General features: G+C 34.1%; 1 protein-coding gene and 1 non-coding gene across 7 annotated transcripts in view; both read left to right on the forward strand.

Annotated features, from left to right (window-relative positions):
* The window catches only part of Ptbp3 (polypyrimidine tract binding protein 3), a 94736-nt gene that overhangs the window by 45630 nt on the left and 28610 nt on the right, over positions 1 to 20496 (forward strand). For all 6 annotated transcript variants that reach the window (XM_047524221.1, XM_047524223.1, XM_047524224.1 and 3 more), the window contains 3 exons: positions 4154 to 4323; positions 9520 to 9666; positions 17829 to 17993. In XM_047524221.1, the coding sequence (XP_047380177.1) occupies positions 4154 to 4323; positions 9520 to 9666; positions 17829 to 17993 (482 nt within the window). The remainder of the gene's footprint in view (positions 1 to 4153; positions 4324 to 9519; positions 9667 to 17828; positions 17994 to 20496) is intronic.
* LOC124965083 (U6 spliceosomal RNA) lies at positions 14764 to 14869 on the forward strand. Its single transcript, XR_007105091.1, has one exon. It is a non-coding gene; the product is annotated as a U6 spliceosomal RNA (small nuclear RNA).

Below are 20496 nucleotides of genomic sequence, written 5' to 3' on the forward strand. Positions count from 1 at the left end.
TTGGGAGCAAGTGCTCTTGGGTATTAAATCAACCTATTCAGCTATGAACATGTTGAGTTCTGTGCCACACATGTGGGTATAACCTTTCATATATGATTTATACGTACTTCTTATGAAATTTTTAAATTTAGGATCACAGATATTACTCTTTCATTAGAAAAAAGATATTTTCAGGAGTTTGAAAAGATTGTGTTTTTTCTCCAAATAGTAGCAAATATGGTATTTATGTTATAAAGCATTGCGACTTTTAAATAATTTATATGCAGGCTTACATGGTGCTATTTCTGGGGGAAAATTCTGAATCTTATTTACATAAACTTGAGTATTCCTTACAGGCTTGTCAGTTCTAGTTATTGTCAATGTTCAAACTAAATAGGATTTAAACAAAATGTAGCCGTGTGCTAGGATAATGAATTTATTTCATAGCAGCAGCTCTCAAATTTCAGGGTAAATCAGAATCACATGGAGGACATGTTAAAATGTAGAAAGCTGGATGCCAGCCCCGAAGTTTCTGATTAAGTAGGTCTGGGTTGGTGTTGAAAAATTGCATCTTTAACAAGGTGGTACTTATGTTAAGATTTACTATACTAATGAGTCCAGTGTGGTGTCACATTCTTGTAATCCCAGCAACTTGGAAGATTGAGGCATGAGTGTCACAAGTTTAAGACTAGCCTCAACAATTTAGCAAGTTAGGAAGATCCTGTCTCAAAATAAAAAGGGCTGGGGACTTAACTCTGTGGTTAAGCACTCCTGAGTTCAATCCCCAGTACCAAAAAATAAAATAAAAGAACTAGTGTAATAATGAATAGGATTATCATTATATATTAATAACTTAATTAAATAATAAATTAATAAAACCTTTAATGTCTAAGAAATGAGTTTAATTTTCATAAACATTCAAATTCAACTCTTAGATGTGATAAATATAACATTTTTTCATGATCTTTCCTAAAATTTGTTTTCTATTTATTTGTTTATAATTATTGAACAAATTATAAAAAGTTCTTGGGGCTGGGGAGATAGCTCAGTCGATAGAGTGCTTGCCTTGCAAGCACAAAACCCTGGGTTCGATCCCCAGCACCGCAAAGAAAAAAAAAAAAAAAAAAAGTTCTTGAAGACATAAATATTTTTCTTTTATCCATAACAAAAATTGAATATTTATAGGTACCTAAATTAATGATGGGTATGCTTTCAGAGAAATGCATTAGAGGGTATTTCATCATTATTAAGGGAACATCATAGTGTATACTTACACAAACCTAGATGGTATAGTTTACTTACTACATACCTAGGGTGTATGGTATAGCTCACTATCTTCAGATACAAATATGTATAGCACACTACTGTACTGAATACTGTAGGCATTTGTAACACAATGGTATTTGTGTACCTGAACACAGAAAAGGTACACTTGTATAGGGCACTTATCCTGAGTGGAGATTGTGACATGGCTCCAAACTGCCTAGCCGTACAGTCAGCCCAATAATCTTTGTGAGAATTGGTGGTAGAGATTGGGCTGCAGTGTGGGAGGCAAGCACAGGCCCTGGCTGTGCTGTGTGGAGACTGCCAAACCATTTGGAGCCTGAAGCCAGCAAGGGAAGGTTGGGGCAAGCCATGACATGCCCACCTGTCATCCCCTCTGGACCCCTGAGCTTGCATCTTCCACTGATTGCAACCTCCTTGGAAATTGGGATTGCAGATGAACTCTGAGAAAGTGGAAGTGGGACAGGCGTGAATGGAAGTTTTGACCCAAGAGTTAACCAGTAGCTAACCAAAAGCATTAATATTTTTCCAAAACTTAATTAGCATAAGTTTGGACCAATAGCATTCACCTAAGTGCTGTATAAACCCCTAGTCTAGAACACTTAGGTGGCAACCCCTCTCTGGTCCTCTTTCGTGCTGCAGGAGTTATGTTTCTGTGCACCCTTGAATAAATTCTACACTTACACTCACTCATCCTTGTCTGTGAATTTCATTCTTCAAATTCACAAGAGCAGAACTTAAAAAGAAGAAATTGACAATGAGCTGCTGGGGTCTGTTTCAACATGGAGGGCATATCCTGCCATTAAGAGCAGTAACACCTGCCAGCGGAAATAGTTCCTGCCTTCAGCTTCAAATGTGTTTAGCACCCATTACTGTACTGAATACTATAGGCATTTGTAACACAATGGTATTTCTGTTTCTAAACATAGAAAAGGTGTTTAGGGCACTTATCCTGAATGGAGGTTGCAGGTCTGAAAGGTGCTCAGAGTCAGTGAGTGAAAAGTGAAAGTAAAGGCCTAGGCATCAATGTATACTACTGTAGCCTTTGTAAACATTGTACATTTAGGGTATACTAAATATGTAAAAAAAATTTTTTTTAAATAACAAATTAGGACTGGGGTTGTGACTCAGTGGTGGAGTGCTTGCCTAGCATGTGTTCGATTCTCACTGTGTTTGATTCTCAGCACCACATATAAATAAATGAATACAATAAAAGGACTATTAACATCTAAAAATATATATTTAAAAAATAAATTAATCTTAGCTTACTATAACATTTTCTTTATAAACTTTAGATTTGTTTTCAAGCTTCTGACTCTTGTAATAACAGTCTCATTATATACCCGTACAAAAATTTTTCTTAATATACTTACTTGATGGACTTTTTTATATTTTTAAAAATTTTTCTTTTTATTTTACTTATTAATGTGAGGGTCAGGATCATCAATTTCATTGTCTTCCACCTCCATATCTTGTCCCACTGGAAGGACTTCATGGGCAGTAACATGGAACCATCATCTCATGATAACAGTGTCTTCTTCTGGAATACTTTCTAAAGGACCTGCCTGTGACTGTTTTACAGTTAACTTTTTGTTTTGTTTTGTTTTGTTTTATAAGTATAAAGAGTATACTTCGGGATGGGGATATGGCTCTCTTGGTAGAGTGCCTGCCTCACAAGCACAAGGCCCTGGGTTCAATCCCCAGCACCGCAAAAAAAAAAAAAAAAAAAAAAGAGTATACTTCAAAATGATGATAAAATTATAGTCTACTAAATACATAAATCAGTAAGTCATTTATTGTTGTTATTAAGTATTATCTATGGTATGTAATAGTGTGTGATATACTTTTATATGACTGGAAACACAATAGGTTTGTTTACACCAGCATCACCACAAACATGAAAAATGGATTGTGCTACAATGTCACTAGCTACCTATAATCTTATGTGATCATAGGCCTGTATGTGGTCCATTTCTTGACAGAAAAGTCATCATTATGTGGTGTCGGGGTTTCGGCCGGACCCCTGGCCCTAGGTGTGGCAAGGCTAAGATGGCGCCTGGCAGTGAGCCAGAGCAGTTAACTTTTGCACAAACAACTGACATTATATTGAGGAAGTTCCAGGGATTGGCTAAGCTCCCTGATGGACAGTACAGGTCCACTATATGCCTGCCTTCGCTGCCTGTATCTGTTAATGCTCTCCCCTCGTGCGAAAATGCTGATTGGTTACAAGTACTGTATATATTGGAGTATAAGTTCCTCAAAAAGGAGGAACAAAGGAAGAACTGGGAGGATGGGGGGGCGCGCAATAAAAGGGCCGAAAAGAACGAGGTGTCGTGTCTCTCTGCGGGCAGGGAGCGCGACAATGTGGTGCATGACTGTATTTGAAAAATGTATTTCATTTACCCTAATACTTTTCCTTGAAGTTAAAGATCAAGTCAGGGAGCACACCTGTAAACCTAGCTACTCAAGTGGCTGAGGCAAGAGAATTGAAAGTTCTAGACTGGTTAGGGCAACTTAGTTAGACCTTGTCTTAAGATAAAAAGAGATGGAAAAATAAATAACTAGGGCTGGGGGTATAGCTCAGTGATACAGTGTTGGTCTAGCATGTATGAGTCCCTGGGGTTCAGTCTCTAGTACCGCCAAAAAAACCAAAACCAAAAACAAAACCAGGCCAGTGTTTAAAAAGGCTTAATGTTCAGTGAAAAACTAGAAAAAAGGTTCATAGAAATGTTGTTGGTTTTGTTTCCCATTCTCTTTTTTCCCCCATCAATGCCTGTAGTTATCTGAATTGCACATTCTGAACCTCTAGAGGATCAATTGTGACATTATAGTTGATATAGTATATCAACCCATATTAGTTTTAGTAATTTTTAAAAATCTTGTTTTTTAGCTAATGGGAATGACAACAAGAAATTTAAAGGAGATAGACCTCCCTGTTCACCTTCCCGTGTTCTCCATCTTCGCAAAATTCCATGTGATGTCACCGAAGCAGAGGTCATATCATTAGGTCTACCATTTGGCAAAGTAACTAATCTTTTGATGTTGAAAGGAAAAAGCCAGGTATGTAATACTTAAAGATCGCCATGAATGATTATTTCTGGGTGTTAGTATTACAGATAATTTTTATTTTTTAAACTTTCCTATTTTCTAAATTTTATGATCATTAATTTTAAAAGTAGAAGGTTTTTTTTTTTTTTGGTATAACAGGAGGCAACAAGCAAATAGTAACACAAAAAATATATTATTTATTACCTGTTGATTTATGAGCATTTTCCTTCCTAACAAGAGATATTTTTATATTTTACTTACAAGATGGTTTATGAAAATATCCTGTGATTACTAGAAGACCCTGATAGAGAGGATATACCACCTTTGACAAAGAACAGTTAAGTTTCCCAAAATCTACATAGAAATGTGTAGTATTGTCATAAGACAAAATTACAATTTTTAAAATCTAATTGGCTTTTATGTGAGATGTTAGAATTGATCAATACTTCATTCTATAAAATAGAATGAATGTTCAGCTGGACATGATAGAATGGTTAGCATTTTTAAGAGGGAAACAACAATTTCTTAAAAGTGGATTCTTTTAAGAGTTAAAGCAGAGGATACTTCCTTATACATGTTCAGGTAGACTGGGCTCATTGTTATGGGTTCCTGTGAATCTTCTGTTGAAACTTCCATTATTTTGGAAATTACCTGCCTAACATAAGTTGACTCCATTTCTCCTGGGCCTCATGTAGGAGGCTAGTATAAAAAATTACCTCCTGTAAACTCACTTAACAGTATGTATATTTAATTGTAGAATTAATATGTAATTTCCTTAATAATTTGAGGGAGATATAAGAGAGACTTCATTTTATAAGTTAACAGTCTTTTCTTTTTTTAATTAAAGTTATATTTTAACTGATACACAATAATACAGAAATTGGCACTGGAAGTGTATGTAGCTCAGTGAGAGAGTGGCTTGCCTAGCATGTGCAAAAGCTGTGAGTTTTGATTCCTAACCCTGCAATTAAAAAAATGTGTATATGATATATATATAGTCTATATATAATATATTTATGGTGTACCATGTGATTTTTTACATGTATATACTTTGTGATGTTTAAATCAGATTGATATTTCCTCATCATTTATGATGAAAGTATTTAAAATCATTTCTTTTAGGTTTTTGAAATACACTGCACATTATCATTATCTGTAGTCACCCTACTATGCAGTACAGCACACCAGAACTTCTTATTTCTATCTTACAATAACTTAGTACTGATCAGCCTTTCCCCATACCTTCTTCTGATTCTCTTCCCACCCTCTATTAACCACTGTTCCACTCAAAATCTGTGAGATCAGAAGATCATTAGATTCCACAAGATCATTTAGTACTTGTTTTCTGTGCCTGGTGTATTTCACTTAACATAATGATTTCCAGTTCCATCTGTGCTGTCACAAATGACAGAATTTCATTCTCTTTTTATGGCTAGATGGTATTCCATTATGTTTATATATCACATTTTCTTTATATATCCATCCTTTGATGGATGCTTTTATTTTGGCTGTTGTGAATAATGCTGCAATAAACATGGAAGTACAAATGTCTTTGACACATGGGTTTCCTTTCCTTTCCTTTCCTTTGACTATATACTCAGTTGTGGGATTGCTAGATCATATGTAGTTCTGTTCTGTTTCTAATTTTTAAAGTATTCTCTATACTGATTTCCATAATGACTGTGCTAATTTACATTCTCTACCAACAAGTGTGCGAGTGTTCTCTTTTCTCCACATTCTTGCCAGCATTCTTGCATTTCCTTGATGTTGAACATTTTTATATACCTTTGGCCATTCATATGTCTCCTTTTGGATATGTCTATTTAGGTATATTGTCTATTGTTTGGGGTTTTTTTTTTTTTTTTTTTTTTTTACTGTTGCGTTTTTGGAGTTCCTTATATATTGTGGATTGTTGATTATTTCCTTTGCTATGCAGATGCTTTTTGAAAGTTGGATGTAATCTCATTTGTCTGATTTTTGCTTTTTTGGGTTATAACCAAAATTTTTTTGCCTATTTCAGTGTCCTGAAAATTAAGTTTTTCTTAAGATGACTAAGGAAACTTGACCATAACAAAAACATCCTTGTTATGTGGATTTAGATGATTGTGTGCTTCCTTGTTCCAAATGAGACCGCCCTGGAATGAAATCTTTAGTTCTTTCCAAGTTTTTGATTATCCTGAAAATCTTTTGTGCTGAGCATTATAAAGAAGAGGACATGGAATCTAGACCCTATAAAATTTATAGTACATTATGATATATCACTTACTTTTTTTTTTTTTTTTTTTTCGGTATTGGGGATCGAACCCAGGGCCTTGTGCTTGCAAGGCAAGCACTCTACCGACTGAGCTATCTCCCCAGCCCACTTATTTCTTTTTGTGAATAATAAATTTCAGAAACATGTTATGACTATTCTGATTAATAAAGTCAGGTGCAGCAGCATGTGCCTGTAATCCCAGTGACTTGGAAGGCTGAGGCAGGAAGATTACGAGTTTCAAAGCCAACCTCAGCAATTTAATGAGCCTAAGCAACTTAGCAAGCCCCTGTCTCTAAATAAAATATAAAAAGGCTGGGGATGTGTTAAGCGTCCTGGGTTCAATTTCCAGTTCCAAAAAAATAAAAGATTTCAAAAAAATATTAGATAAGTGTGGGCATGACAGTGATTGGATGATGTCTGATTCATTTTCCCTTCTTTATTAAACTGCTTAATTAATATCCCCATTTAATTCAGACAAGGTTACTAAATCCAGAGAGGTTGAAAACATGCTCTAATATTTATTCTCTGTGCACATTTCTTACATCTATTGGAGACTGGTACATGGGACTTAGATCTTTATTGTAAGAGTTGCTACTGCTGGGAATCCTGTAGTCTGTGTGATTTGAAAAAAGTCAGCATGATCATCTCTAATATTGATTGTGATAGGCAGTAGGCAAGGTCATAATTTCTTTATTTTTTTCTTTTCTTGTCTTTAATGTTTATTCTGGGTTTATCTGTAAACTAACTGTACCTGTTAATATTACTGCTTTTTTTTTTAATCATAAATCCTGTTTAGAAAATATCTATTTAGTAATATACATCATGATCACTGAACCAATTATGGGTTATAACCTTTCCCAGAGCATTTGGAGGTGGAATGATGTGGGAAGAATGGATTATTTTAAGTCCTCTGGACAATGACTTTTGGTCATCTCTCTACCCCACATGATAAAGACTGAATTGTTTGACTAGATACTTTGGAAAATTATAAATAATTTCTTTACTGGATTTCATGTGGGAAATTTATTTTTATATATGAAATTCTAGATTCTGTATATTTAAAAAAAAAATCCTATGACAAGAATTATGTATTCCAAAGACATTGTTTAACTTTTCCTTTATGTGACTGATGTTAGAAATTGAATTAGTTCTTTACACTTAGCAAAGAATTAGTAAAAATATAGTGTCTCCCTTTATTGTGAATATTACTAGAATAATGTTTACAAATTCTTTATTGAATGATGATTAAAAATCAGGTAGAGACTGTTGCCATAGCTATTTTTCTTGCCTTAACTGTTTTTATACTCTTATCTTGAAAAAATTAGAAAAAATATATTACTGATACTTTAAAGTATATCATGGACATTTATACCTTTTAGATGTATAATGATTTGAAGCCATTGTCCCTTTAAGATAATGGGATTCTTTTGTTTATTGTGAGTTGATTCCTTGACTTGTGATATTTGATTCACTTTCATGGGCTAACATAACTACTTTATAGGAAATTGTTCATTTGAAGCATTTAATGGTTCAGTTGTAACATTTGGGTTGATACCATTATACATCATATTTAACATTTGTGTAGTTGATATTCATTTTCTGGACTTCATGTGGAAACATCTGACAGTTAAGATAACTATAAACAAAGGAATAGTTGGATTTATAGATATTTGCCATTTTCTGTATTCAGTGAATTTTGTTGTTAATAAATGTATATTTTATAAATTTTAAGTGTTTTATACATAAGTTGAAGTGGTTGCTATGTGCTTGCTAATTAAATGTTTTATAGTAAAAACATAGTTGGATTATCTAACCAGAATTTTGTGTTTTTGATCAGTAATAATTTATTGTGATGCCACACAAGAAATATATTTAACATGTGTGTAGCTATAGTGTGCATGTGTATAAGCATATAATAGAAATATATAAAATAGGGAAAAGTACTCTGTATACTTACATGTAACTTTTGCTTCAAAGTGTAACATGGGTGTTGATTGAGGACTTATTTGAAAAGTAAGTAAAAACTAATTCTGGGCACCACCACTTGAAAAAGATGCTTTTTAATAGTTCTTTCCTGTAAAATTTTAGACCGATCACCTAACAGGAACTCTACCTAAAATGTGAGGAGACTTAAGGATCATATTAGGTAGCACTTCATATTTGAGATGAGGAAACTAAGGCTCAGAGGTGTTAATGACCTCTAAGTTGCCTAAATTGTCATAGCTAAATACAGATGTAAATCAGGTTGCCTTTCCACCAGTCTTAATAACTCTCATTCCTTGCTGTCATATCAGATTAGTTGGTTTCTAGTTGGCAAAGTATGAAATAATAACTTACTGAAAAATGAATGCTCAGTTTAATTTTATTTGTGCTGTTTCACAATCAGCACCAAAAGAAAAGATAAAAACAGAGAATTTGAATAGTTAATACAGTATTTCTAAACCTTCATTTTCCAAAATTCCTCTCTCCTTCCCTTTCTCTTTTTTCCCTCTAAAATGGTGTTTGGGACTTTAAAAAAAAAAATTTCCCTTATTGCATCATGAAATTTCAATACCTCTGATGTAGATTATAGCCCATTAGCCCCAAAGCTTTTAACAGAAAACTTAAATTCTGGTCTCTGAAAACATCTATTTATAATGGTGACACAGATATTTATTTTAGCCCTTTTAATTATTTTTAAATTTTATAAGAAACAAAAATAATAGGAAAATAAAACACATGAAATCATTTAATCAACTGACAGTTTCTCAAGTCCAAACATTTCTTCAACCCACCTTTTTCAGCATATTTCCAATCAGCATCCATGATAAACTTTGAAGCAAAAGATTTTTCATCTTTTTGGGGCAATATTATTTCTGTTGAGAATGCATGAGTTTTAGAGCAAGCTAGACTGACAAAATAGTTGACTGTCTTACAAAAAAAGATGAGCTTTCCTCTTCTTATGCTTATTGCAGGCTTTCTTAGAAATGGCTTCTGAGGAAGCTGCAGTTACTATGGTGAATTATTACACTCCTGTTACTCCTCATCTTCGAAGCCAGCCAGTTTATATTCAGTATTCCAATCACAGAGAACTTAAGACTGACAATCTGCCTAATCAAGCCGTAAGTATTTAAGGCATCTTTAAAAATAGGTGTAAGAATATATGATATCATAACTTAAAATTAATTTTCTATAGTTATGAGCCTCTTAAAATTTCAAATCTGAAAAGAACTTTAGAAGTCATTCATTTTAATCCTTTCTTTTTACAGAATTTATAGCAAGGGCTTTGAAAATTTGAGTGATGCTTATATTGTAATGTTGAGTTAACTTATTTAAGATGTTAATGAGAATGTATTTAGAATTGTTAAGTGATTTTTGACTCCTTAAGATGAATGTGGAATGTAGTCTATCAGTGTTTATTACCTTACTTTTCTGGTTTTATTTTGATGTACTTCATGTTGAGTCTTTTGTGTCCTTCCAGGTCAATTTTTAAATAGTAAAAGTAGTAATTTGAAGTTACTTAAAGATAGGAAAACTTTATCTATAAAGCAAGTACATTTTAAGAAACTGGATTTTTATTATGGAAAGAACATGTTTGGCCTCTGTATTCTCTGTGTAAAGAACTTCAGATATTTAATTCTGTGTTGAAAGATATTACAATGCAAACTGTATTTAAATTTATTGAGTTTTAGTTTTCCACATTGTTCACAATGGGCATTTCCTATACATAATCCTTATTTTAAGAGATAGGGTATATAATAAAGTATAAACCTAGAATAAGCAGTATTTGATCTTTCTTTTTCTCTTCCTTCCTCCCTCCCTCCCTCTTTCTCTTTCTTTCTCTCTCTCTCTCTCAGATTGAATTCAGGGGTGCTTTACCACTGAGCTATATCCTAGGTCCTTTTTATTTCTTACTTCGAGACAGTTCTTCCCAAGTTTCTGAGGCTGATCTTGAACTTGAGAGTCTCCTGGCTCAGCCTCCTGAGTACCTGGCATTACAGAGGGCACCATGGCATCTTGCAGCATTTGATATTTTTAAATAGAATAGACTTCCTTTATTTTCATATTGCCTGTCACGCGCATGTGTGCGCACCCATATGGAAATTGAACCTGTGGCCTTGCCTTTGCATTATCTTTATCACTGAGCTGTATCCCCAGGGCTTAGAATTGATTTTGTAAAATGAAAAAAATTACCTTATAAATTATAGATTCAATATGTACACATGGTAAAACACTCAATCTAGAAAAGTTAAAGAAAAAAAAGAAATCATCTAGTTGCCCAGAGATAACTAATAAGTAGGGCTAACATTTTGGTATGTGCCCTTCCCTTTCCTGGTGTCTGTTTATCTATTTTATACAAATGGAATTCTGATGTTTTGAAGCCTTTTATTTTTTTTCTCTATATGTTATGCTCATGGTCTTATAACAAGTCAGAGTTACTTCATAATTTTTCAATGATTGCATATTATTCCCCCATATAGGAAAGCTGTAATATATCTACTTTCTCATAGACATTGAAGTTTTTTCCTATTTTATACTTTTACAAATGGTACTCCTAGAACACATTTTAGCACACTTCCAACATTGTCAATATTTCTGACAATGAAATTGTTGGGACAAAGCATATGCATATTTTTATTTTGATATCTATTACATGAATGTTTGCTATAAAGATTATATGCCAATTTAGGGTGCTCTTGATAATGTATAAGCAAGTGGTTTTCTTATCTTCGTTAATACAATAGGTGAGAAGTTATATCTTACTGTTTTACCTGTATTTGATAATTTTAATATACTTATTTATAGTGATTTCTGTTAATACCATTTCCTCCCATTTTTAAAATTCTATCAAAATATACCTAACATCAAAACTTTCAACCATTTTTAAGTGTGCATTTTAGTGGCATTAAGCACATTCACATTATTGTACAACCCACTACCATCATCCATCTTCAGAACTTTGATCATCCTAAACTGAAATTTCCTATCTATTAAATAATAACTTCCACTTCTTCCAGTCACCTTCTCAACTACCATTCCCATTCTACTTTCTGTCTCTATGAATGTTTCTGCTTATGTAGTTTTAAAAATACTGTTTTGTATGTGTAATAAAACTCTGTTAAGATTGTCATGATGCAATCTGACTTTGGTACCATGCTCAGAAAAACCTAGCGTACTAAGATTTAAACAAACAAGCAATATGTGAATACTTTTTTATGTTTTGCTTCCTTTTATTTTGATGTTAAATCTTTGTTCTATTGGAAAGTTTTCTGATGTAGGGAATAAGGGCAACATTGTTAACTAATCTCTGATATGAAACTTGCTCTTTATGGTATTCTAGTTTTTTCATCCACATGCTGTGCTTACATATACACATGTATACAGACACACTCATTAGACATGACTGGATTCTGCTTGCATGGCATGTACTCTATGTGCAACTAGACTAGCTTCTGTAGTCCATTCTGTTTCATTTCTGCTTCAGCACATACTATAACTTAGTATATTGTAAGGCAGTACACCCTTTCTTCAGAAATTAGTATCAACATTTCTTATTTCTCCAGATATATCTCAGAATTATTTGGTAACACCTGCTCCCTAAAACACACAATTGGAATTGGATAGAGTTTGTAGATTAATTTGGGAATAATTAACATTTATATTTCTCTCTGATCATTTAGAGGAAGATGTTACATTGTTTACTTCTACATTTTTCTTTTTTTTTTATTGTAAACAAATGGGATACATGTTGTTTCTCTGTTTGTACTTCTACATTTTTCAATAGAGTTTCAAGTTTTCTGTTAAGTCTTACAGTTTTCCCATTAGTGTGATTCCTGAGTATCTTAGTATAAATCTTGAAGAAGAAAAATAATTTAGTAAAACTCTTTAATGATTAAATTATTCCAAAGGGAAACAGTGAGAAATTCCAGTTGCTTGGCAACCAGAGCTGCCCAAATGACCTACTTTATTCTTAGATAGCTTTGATTTCTTCCTAATACCTTTTCCATTATGTTACTTTTGTGTAATTTTCGTGCACTGGTGTTTGATAAAATATAATTAAGATTTCTTTTTTGAAAGTCCTACACCAAATCTGAAGTTGAGATGGTACCTGTTTACATGTGTAAAATGTACCATATTTCGTTTTATTCTGACAGTCCCAGGAAGTTAATAGATCAGTGTTTCTTTCATTATTGTTCTCCAAACTGCAGAATATTTCAAAACATGCACATGACTTCATTTCCAGCTCATGGACATACTTGTCAGATAGTCAGGTGAATATCAGATGATTTGGTGTCCTTTATTTAAACTAAAATTATAATATTCAGATCATGTCCTGTGGTATAACATTTGAGAGGTGATTATGTTAATGGCAGTCATAATAGATAGTTTATATATTTTTCAATCATGTGGGTAGAAGTATATAAATCTTCAAAGAGATAACCTTAGGAAAGTTTGCCCTAAAAAAATCATTAAACCAAACACTTGACTTTGTACACTTACTATATGTTAATTTCATCTTCTTGACTCTAGAAATGTCTTCTTCACATTATCTAGGCTTCTTTAAATTTTACATGTAGTATGTCTCCCTATTCTAACTTAATAAAATCTTTGGTACTTTTCCATTTATATTACTGTTTCCTTTTGTAGTAATTAGTATAATTGTTCTAGAGAATTTGTTTTCCAATTTTTAAAAAATGATTTCCCATTAGCTAGGTATAGTAATCTCAGCAACTTGGGAGGCTGAGGCAGGAGGATCACAAGTTCTAGGTCAGTAGAGTTAACTTGGTGAGACCCTGTCTCAAAATAAAATTTAAAAAGGACTGGGAATGTATTCAGTGGCAAAGTGCTTGCCTAGCATATGTGGGGCTCCGAGTCCAGTTGTCAGTACCAGGGGAGGGGGTGGTCAAGGGGGAAAGGAAAAGAATAAAGTAATCATTTTAATCTAAGAGGAATAGCGGCAATTATTATACTTAAAACCTCACTTTGATGATGTTTTTCCTAGAGCTGTTCTAGAACTGTGATGTCCAACATGGCAACCAGTAGCTACATGTGACTAAATTTAAAAATTCAGTTTCTCAGTTGTGATAGCTATGTATCAGATGCTCACTAGCCTCTTGTAGCTAGTAGCTGTCATAGAACAATGTAGACATCAAACATTTTTACAATCACTTTCTGTTGGATAGCACTGTTTTTATATCTTTCCGATTCTTTGTTTTCCTTTGGCAGAGCTGGGGATTAAACCCAGGGTCTTGTGCATACCAGACAAGCACTCTGTGTAACTTTTGGACTGTGTGAAATCCAGTTATAAAAACTTATTCCATTGCTTTGACTCCTAATTCTAACCCCTATGTCAGTTCTTGGTGTTTTTGAATTGATTGATTCATTTCCCTCTGCCAGTACTATCGGTCAACTTTTTGTTACTGTTACCAAATACCTGACCAGAACAATTTGGAGAAGAAAAAGTTTGTTTTGACTTATGGTTTCAGAGGTTCAGTCCATGGTTGACTGACCCCATTATTCTGAGTTGGAGGTGAGGCAGAAGGCAGAAGGATGTGGTTGTGGGAAGCTGTTTAGTTCATGGCAGCCAGGAAGAAGAGAGAGGTTGGGGCACAAGGGACAAAATATAAACTCCAAAGGCATGTTCTCAATGACCTATTTCCTCCAGCCACACCCTACCTGCCCACAGTTACCTAGTATGTTAGTCCTCTTAAATTATTAATCTATCAAATGGATTAACTCACTGATTAGTTTTCAGCTTTCATAATTGAATCATTTTACCTCTGAACATTCCTGCATTGTCGAACACATGAGGATTTGGAGGACACCTCCTATCTAAACCGTAACACCATCATCAATTGCAGACTCAAAATGGAAGTCTGAATCAGTTTTCAAACTGTTAAAAGGAGGACCACCCTTGCTTTTCAATAAAATATTACTGGGGAGACCAGTGTGAAATGGGTAAGATAAACTGCCATGTTTGCATTGAAATGAGATTGAGGTGTCCAATATCCCATTACAGTTGTCTGTATTAAAAGTACATTTTGAGAATTAATGATACAAAATATTCAAATAATTATTTATACTTTCTCAAAGATGCTCCTGCTTTGGAAACTGAACATTTAGCAGTTTGTTTATCATCTGGTACCTAAAAATCTGTACATTGTATAAAAATCTATGTGTTAAAAAATGTTTCTATGCAAGTATTTTTAAAAAGTATGGTGCTCACTTCCATAGCACATACACTAAAATTGAAACAATACAGAGAAGATAAGTATACCCATGCCCAAGAATGATGCATAAATTCATGAAGTATTCCATATTTTTAGACAAGATTTTCCTAATTTCTGAGAAACCTCATAGTAAAGTACATGTTTTAAAAGGGAAAAAAGAATATATACAAGTATAAAAATGAAATTTGTTTAAATGTTGAGAATATAGAAAATGAAAGACTAACCATTTTCAGACAGGTACTTATTACTTAAAATGGTAAAAACTCAAAGATCTCACATTAAAGTCATATGATAAATAGTAAACAGTAACTAAAAATTACAGTCATGAAAACAAAACGAGAAATGTCATGTCCTTGACACTGTTGGAAATTATATGCAGTTTACTTTCTTGAATGTCCTTCAGTTTGAATTTGTGATTTACATACGAAAAAGTACTGTGATGTTTAAAATTGCAACTAACAGATATGTAAAATGAAAGTAGCAACATTAAAGTGGTAGAGTTTTTTATTTTGTCATTCAGATATTTTCACCTTAAAAAATGATAAATATGGAACAAAAGGTTGATTAAATGCATCCTTTTATTTTAGTAATCACTAACTGCTTTTTTCTTTAATTTTGCCTCCTTTGTCCTATTTCTCTTGTTTTTTGTTGCACTTGACCACTGTACCTCATCCCCAGTTCTGTTTTGTACTTTATTTAGAGACAGGGTCTCACTGAGTTGCTTAGTACCTTGCTTTTGCTGAGGCTGGCTTTGAACTCGAGATCCTCCTGAGTCAGCCTCCTGAGCCGCTGGGATTATAGGCATGTGCCAACATGCCCAGCTCCTACTTCATTTTTTAAATTTTTGTTTTTTAATTTTGAGCGAGTCAGAATATTAGAAAAAAGTTGGAGGTGTAGTTTAAATAGGTTTCAGTTTTTCAACTAAACATTGTGAATATGTTATCAACCTCGTTCTTTATTATTGTCTACCAACCAGAATAAAACAGTCAATACCAAGAAGTTAACTTTGATCAATTATGCAAAACCTCTGACCTCATTTATGTTTCTCCATTTGTCCCATTAATGTTTGTATCAAAAGAATTCAGTTCAGAGTCATGTTTCATTTAGTAATTATATCCTTTCAGCCTCCTTTAGTCTGAAACAGTTCCTTGATTTTGCTTTTGGCTTTCATGTCCTTGATAGTGTTGAAAATTATAGGCAATTTATTTTGTGTCTCAGTTTGAGTTTGTCTGATGTTTCTTCATGATTTTATTCAGGTTGAGTATCTTTAACAGGTGTATCACAGAAGTAATACTCTTTTCTTATTCTATAATCTCAGGTAGCATGCATTTTCAGTTTGTTCTTTTACTGACCATGTACTCTTCAATCACTCAATTAGGCTGGTGTTTGACAGGCTTCTCTGATGTCGAGTTATTATAGTTGCCCCTCAGTATTCAGGGAATGTTTCCAGGAACCCCTCCCAGTACCAGCATTCAAGGATGCTCAAGTTTCTTACTTCCACGCGTACTCCCAGATTCTTGAAATCACCTGTAGATTGCTATATTTTATACAATATAAATGCTATATAAATAGTTGTTACATTGTACTGTTCAAGGAATAATGACAAGGAAAACCTGTACATGTTCAGTACAGGTACAGTTGTTTTTTCTGAGTATTTTTCAATTCATAGTTGGACATGGAACCCACAGATACAGAAGACCAGCTGTATTTAAAAAGAGGGAGGAATGGGGCTGGAGGTGTAGCTTAGTGGTGAAGCACTTGCCTGATATGCACAAGGTTGTGGATTCCATCCTCAGCACTGAAAAAAAAAACAGTGGGGGAGGAATAGGATTTTGTAAGCAGATATTTTAAGACTTTGTAAACATACTGTTCATTAACTGTCAATTTTTATCATGGTCTATGGAATTCCTGTTTTGTGTCATGAATTATTTTTTGTTATAATTATTACTTTTTGGATCCTCAAAATGTCCCACATTTTGCCAGTAGGAGCCCCTTCATGTTGACCTCTATAACCTTTTGACATGTATTTTTTCTATACTTTATATTCTGGCAAAAACAAAAACAAGAAAAACATCATAAAAACAAAACATTTCACATTTATTTTGTTCTTTTCCTGCCCTAGCTCTGGAATCAGTAGCCATTCTTTTTAATGGAGAATGATATCTAGAAACTTGTCTGCCTTTCCTTGCTTGGACACTATCACCCCTTTGCAAGGTCGTCCTTCCATTGAATGATTTTCTTAACCTCTTTAGGCTCTTGACGTTTCATACTAGCTCACTCACTTCCAATGAACCTCCTCTTCCCCCTGCTTAGGCTCTCTTCACATCTTGACCACCTATACCACATGGATTCCCTCTCAGCTCTCCTCTTGGGCTCTGGTGTTCTTGACCAGGTACCCCTTCCTCTCTGTATGCCTTTCTTTACTCATGCTCCTCAGGTTCTGATATTTAACACTGAACCATTCCCCACACAGATACCTTCCTTACTTTTGGGCTAAGATTCTCCTTACCAGGTTGCTCTGCCACACGGATGCTTTCCTCACTTTGCTTAGGCTCTGATGCCCCATACGAGGATGCCTACCTATATGGATGACCTCCTTTCCCCAACTCTGAACCGCCACACCTCTTCTTCTTGTTTACACTTCTTTTATGCCACTCAGAGGCTTTAGAACTGAATTGTTTGAGAATAGAAAGGAAGAGAGTGAAAAAGAGGGACTTGAGTGATTATTACATGATCTTTGCTCTTTGCATGTTGTCTTTTCTTCCTCATTGTCTTTTAAAAATTAGGAAATAAAATTGTATCAAATTCTTTTTTCCTTTTTTTCATCTTTTCAAGTAAACGTAAGCAACTTTTTAAAGTACTATATTAGTGTGATAAGGTGTGTCTTTGTTGGATTTTTGACTGATTAAGAACTTAGGATATATGCATCTAGATAAAGGGGGGTGTTTTTTTAAACTTAACTGTCTTCATATTGTTTCGTTATCAGCTGACTTTTAAGATTCATTTAAATGCTTTTATATAATCAAAAGCCCTGATTTTGGATTGTTCTCTAGAGAGCCCAAGCTGCATTGCAGGCCGTCAGTGCTGTCCAGTCAGGAAACTTGGCCCTTCCTGGAGCTCCTTCCAGTGAAGGCACAGTCCTACCTGGGCAGAGCCCTGTGCTCCGAATAATAATTGAAAACCTCTTTTACCCTGTTACTCTGGAAGTTCTTCATCAGGTAAGGAGGATTACTCTTTTGGAAAACAGTCAAATGTGACATCTCTAACTTTTGATGTTTATTATCTATGTTCTTTAGATTGATATTTTGGTTGATATTTTTGTTTCAGTAATGAAAAAATGTTTGTCATTCGATTTCACAAAAGAAGTTTTATCAAGCTGGGTACCACAGTGGTGCACTTGAGAGTCTGAGGCAGGACTCAGACTCAGCAACCCTGTGTCAAAATAAAAAGGTCCTGGGGAATGTATCTCAGTGATAAAGTGTCTCTGGATTCAATTCCCAGTACCAGAAAAGAAGTCTTTTCAATTAGAGATAATTTTTGATGACCTCCTGTTTCTAACTTGAATATTGATTTTAAAATAAGAGGGACTAGGGCAGAGCTCAATGCATGTTCTTAACATGATGCATGAAACCCTTGGTTCAGTCCCCTACACATAAACAAAGAACAACAAATCCCAACACTAAAGGGTGTGTAAGAAATGAAATTTTTTTTTTTTTTTTTTAGAAATTCAACTTTTTAAATAACTACATGTGAAAATGAGCAAAGCATAGAATCCTACAAAGCCCAAGTAGTGGTTGTGTCTTAGAAAGTAGTCTCACCATAGAATACAACTGATTTATTTCTATTGACCTCTTCTTACATTTGAATACTCATTTTAAAAATTCTGAAGGGAAGCTAAGTAATAAATCTTATGTAACATGGACTTATCTTATGCATCATGTTAAATACCAGCTGATCCCAAATGTAACCCAATTTATACATTCAAGCTGTCTTGATACAAGGTATTCCACCAAATCATGGCTAATAATATTTGGAATTTAAGAACAGGAAGGTCTCCTATGTACATAATTTTATAATGAATAAAACAAAGATACTTGGTGAGTATTGACTATTATAGAGAATCATTAAAAATCCAGTTAAAACTCAAGTCCAGTGTTTTATTTATATATAAAGTCCAGTATTTTGTTTTATATTCCATATATACATATCCTCGAAATGTAATAATTATTTGATAATCTTTGTACATAAATATTGACATCTAGCTTCAAAACTTTAGTTTTTATCCCCTTTAGCTAACTCTTGATTACATTTCATTATACTTATCAACCTATATATTATAATACAAAAATATTAAACTTTTATTTAACATTTTTATATCTTTGTATTTGTACCACCAAATGAAGAATTGTAGGGGGTATGTGTGCATATGTGTTTTAATAATTGAAATGCATAGTATTCTATTCCGACATTTTACAAATAAGGAAAGCTGGAGTCCCATATACTCTTCCATAGTCATTATACCACTTGGTGATAGTGCGCAGCCACATTTCCCAATATAGTCTATGCCATGAGTATAAATATTAAATATACCAGTTAGTAGGCTTGCTGTGTTCCCTTTGATAGTTTTCTGAGTATCATTTTCAGAATAAATGCATTGGTGAAACATGTCCTAGAGAGGACTTTGACAATGATGTCCATAATCGTCACTGTTCCTTAGAGAGATTTAACAATTGCTTAAGTGATTGATTTCATTGTTTTGGTGAATTTTCTTTTTTTTATTTTATCCCACAGAGTAGCATTGAACACACTATGGGATCCATCAGCTGTCATGTTTGCATTTGCTACTATAACACTGTAGCTTGCTAACCTACATTCTTTTTAAAAAAATTTTTTTTAAATGCTGTTGTATTTTTAAGATCTTTATTTTATTTATTCATTTTATGTGCTGCTGAGGATCGAACCCAGTGCATCACACATACTAGGCAAGTGCTCTACCACTGAGCTACAGCCCTAAAAGGTGTTTATACCTGTGACTCAACAGTGCCAATATCCATCAGTGAGCTTAGTCACTATCACAAGCTCTTGTCCTATCATTCCATTTATCATATCCCTGAAAGCGGTAACACCCCAAATCAAGACCCCCAAAATCGTGGGATCCTTAAGGTGAAGAGAACTAATTCTGAGAGTCCTCAATAGAAACCGCTGGTTTCTCAGTCTTTCAGTTTCAGCAGTCCCTCATTTAACGCTCCTTCCCAGGGCCATTGGAGTAAAACCAGCTCCATACTAAAGCATTTATTAAGGCCTCCACATGCAAACACTATCTCTTTTACCTCTTTATCCATCACTTGTCTACTTGTTGAACACCGTGTCCTTTTTACCCCTATATCTCTTCCTCTGTTCCCCCAGCTTAGTCCTTTCTTACTTCCCTATTTCTTAGGCCTGGGAGACTCTTTATCCAGGGCCACTTGGCTATAGGTACATCATTCGGTCTTCACCTCAGATATTAACCTCTTTGAGGAGTCTTTTTCTAATTACAGTAACTAAACCCTGTCCCAGAACACTCTATAAGTCAACCAAGAGATAGTATAGCATAATAATTAAGGATACAGGGTCCACAGTTGGTAGGAATCCTGCCTCTACCACTACCAATCTTAGGCAAGCAACTTACCCAACTTTTATGTCTATTTTCCTCCTCTTCTTCTTCTTCTTCTTCTTCTTTTT

This window comes from Sciurus carolinensis, chromosome 14, assembly GCF_902686445.1.
Source record: "Sciurus carolinensis chromosome 14, mSciCar1.2, whole genome shotgun sequence".
Classification (NCBI taxonomy): Eukaryota; Metazoa; Chordata; class Mammalia; order Rodentia; family Sciuridae; genus Sciurus; species Sciurus carolinensis.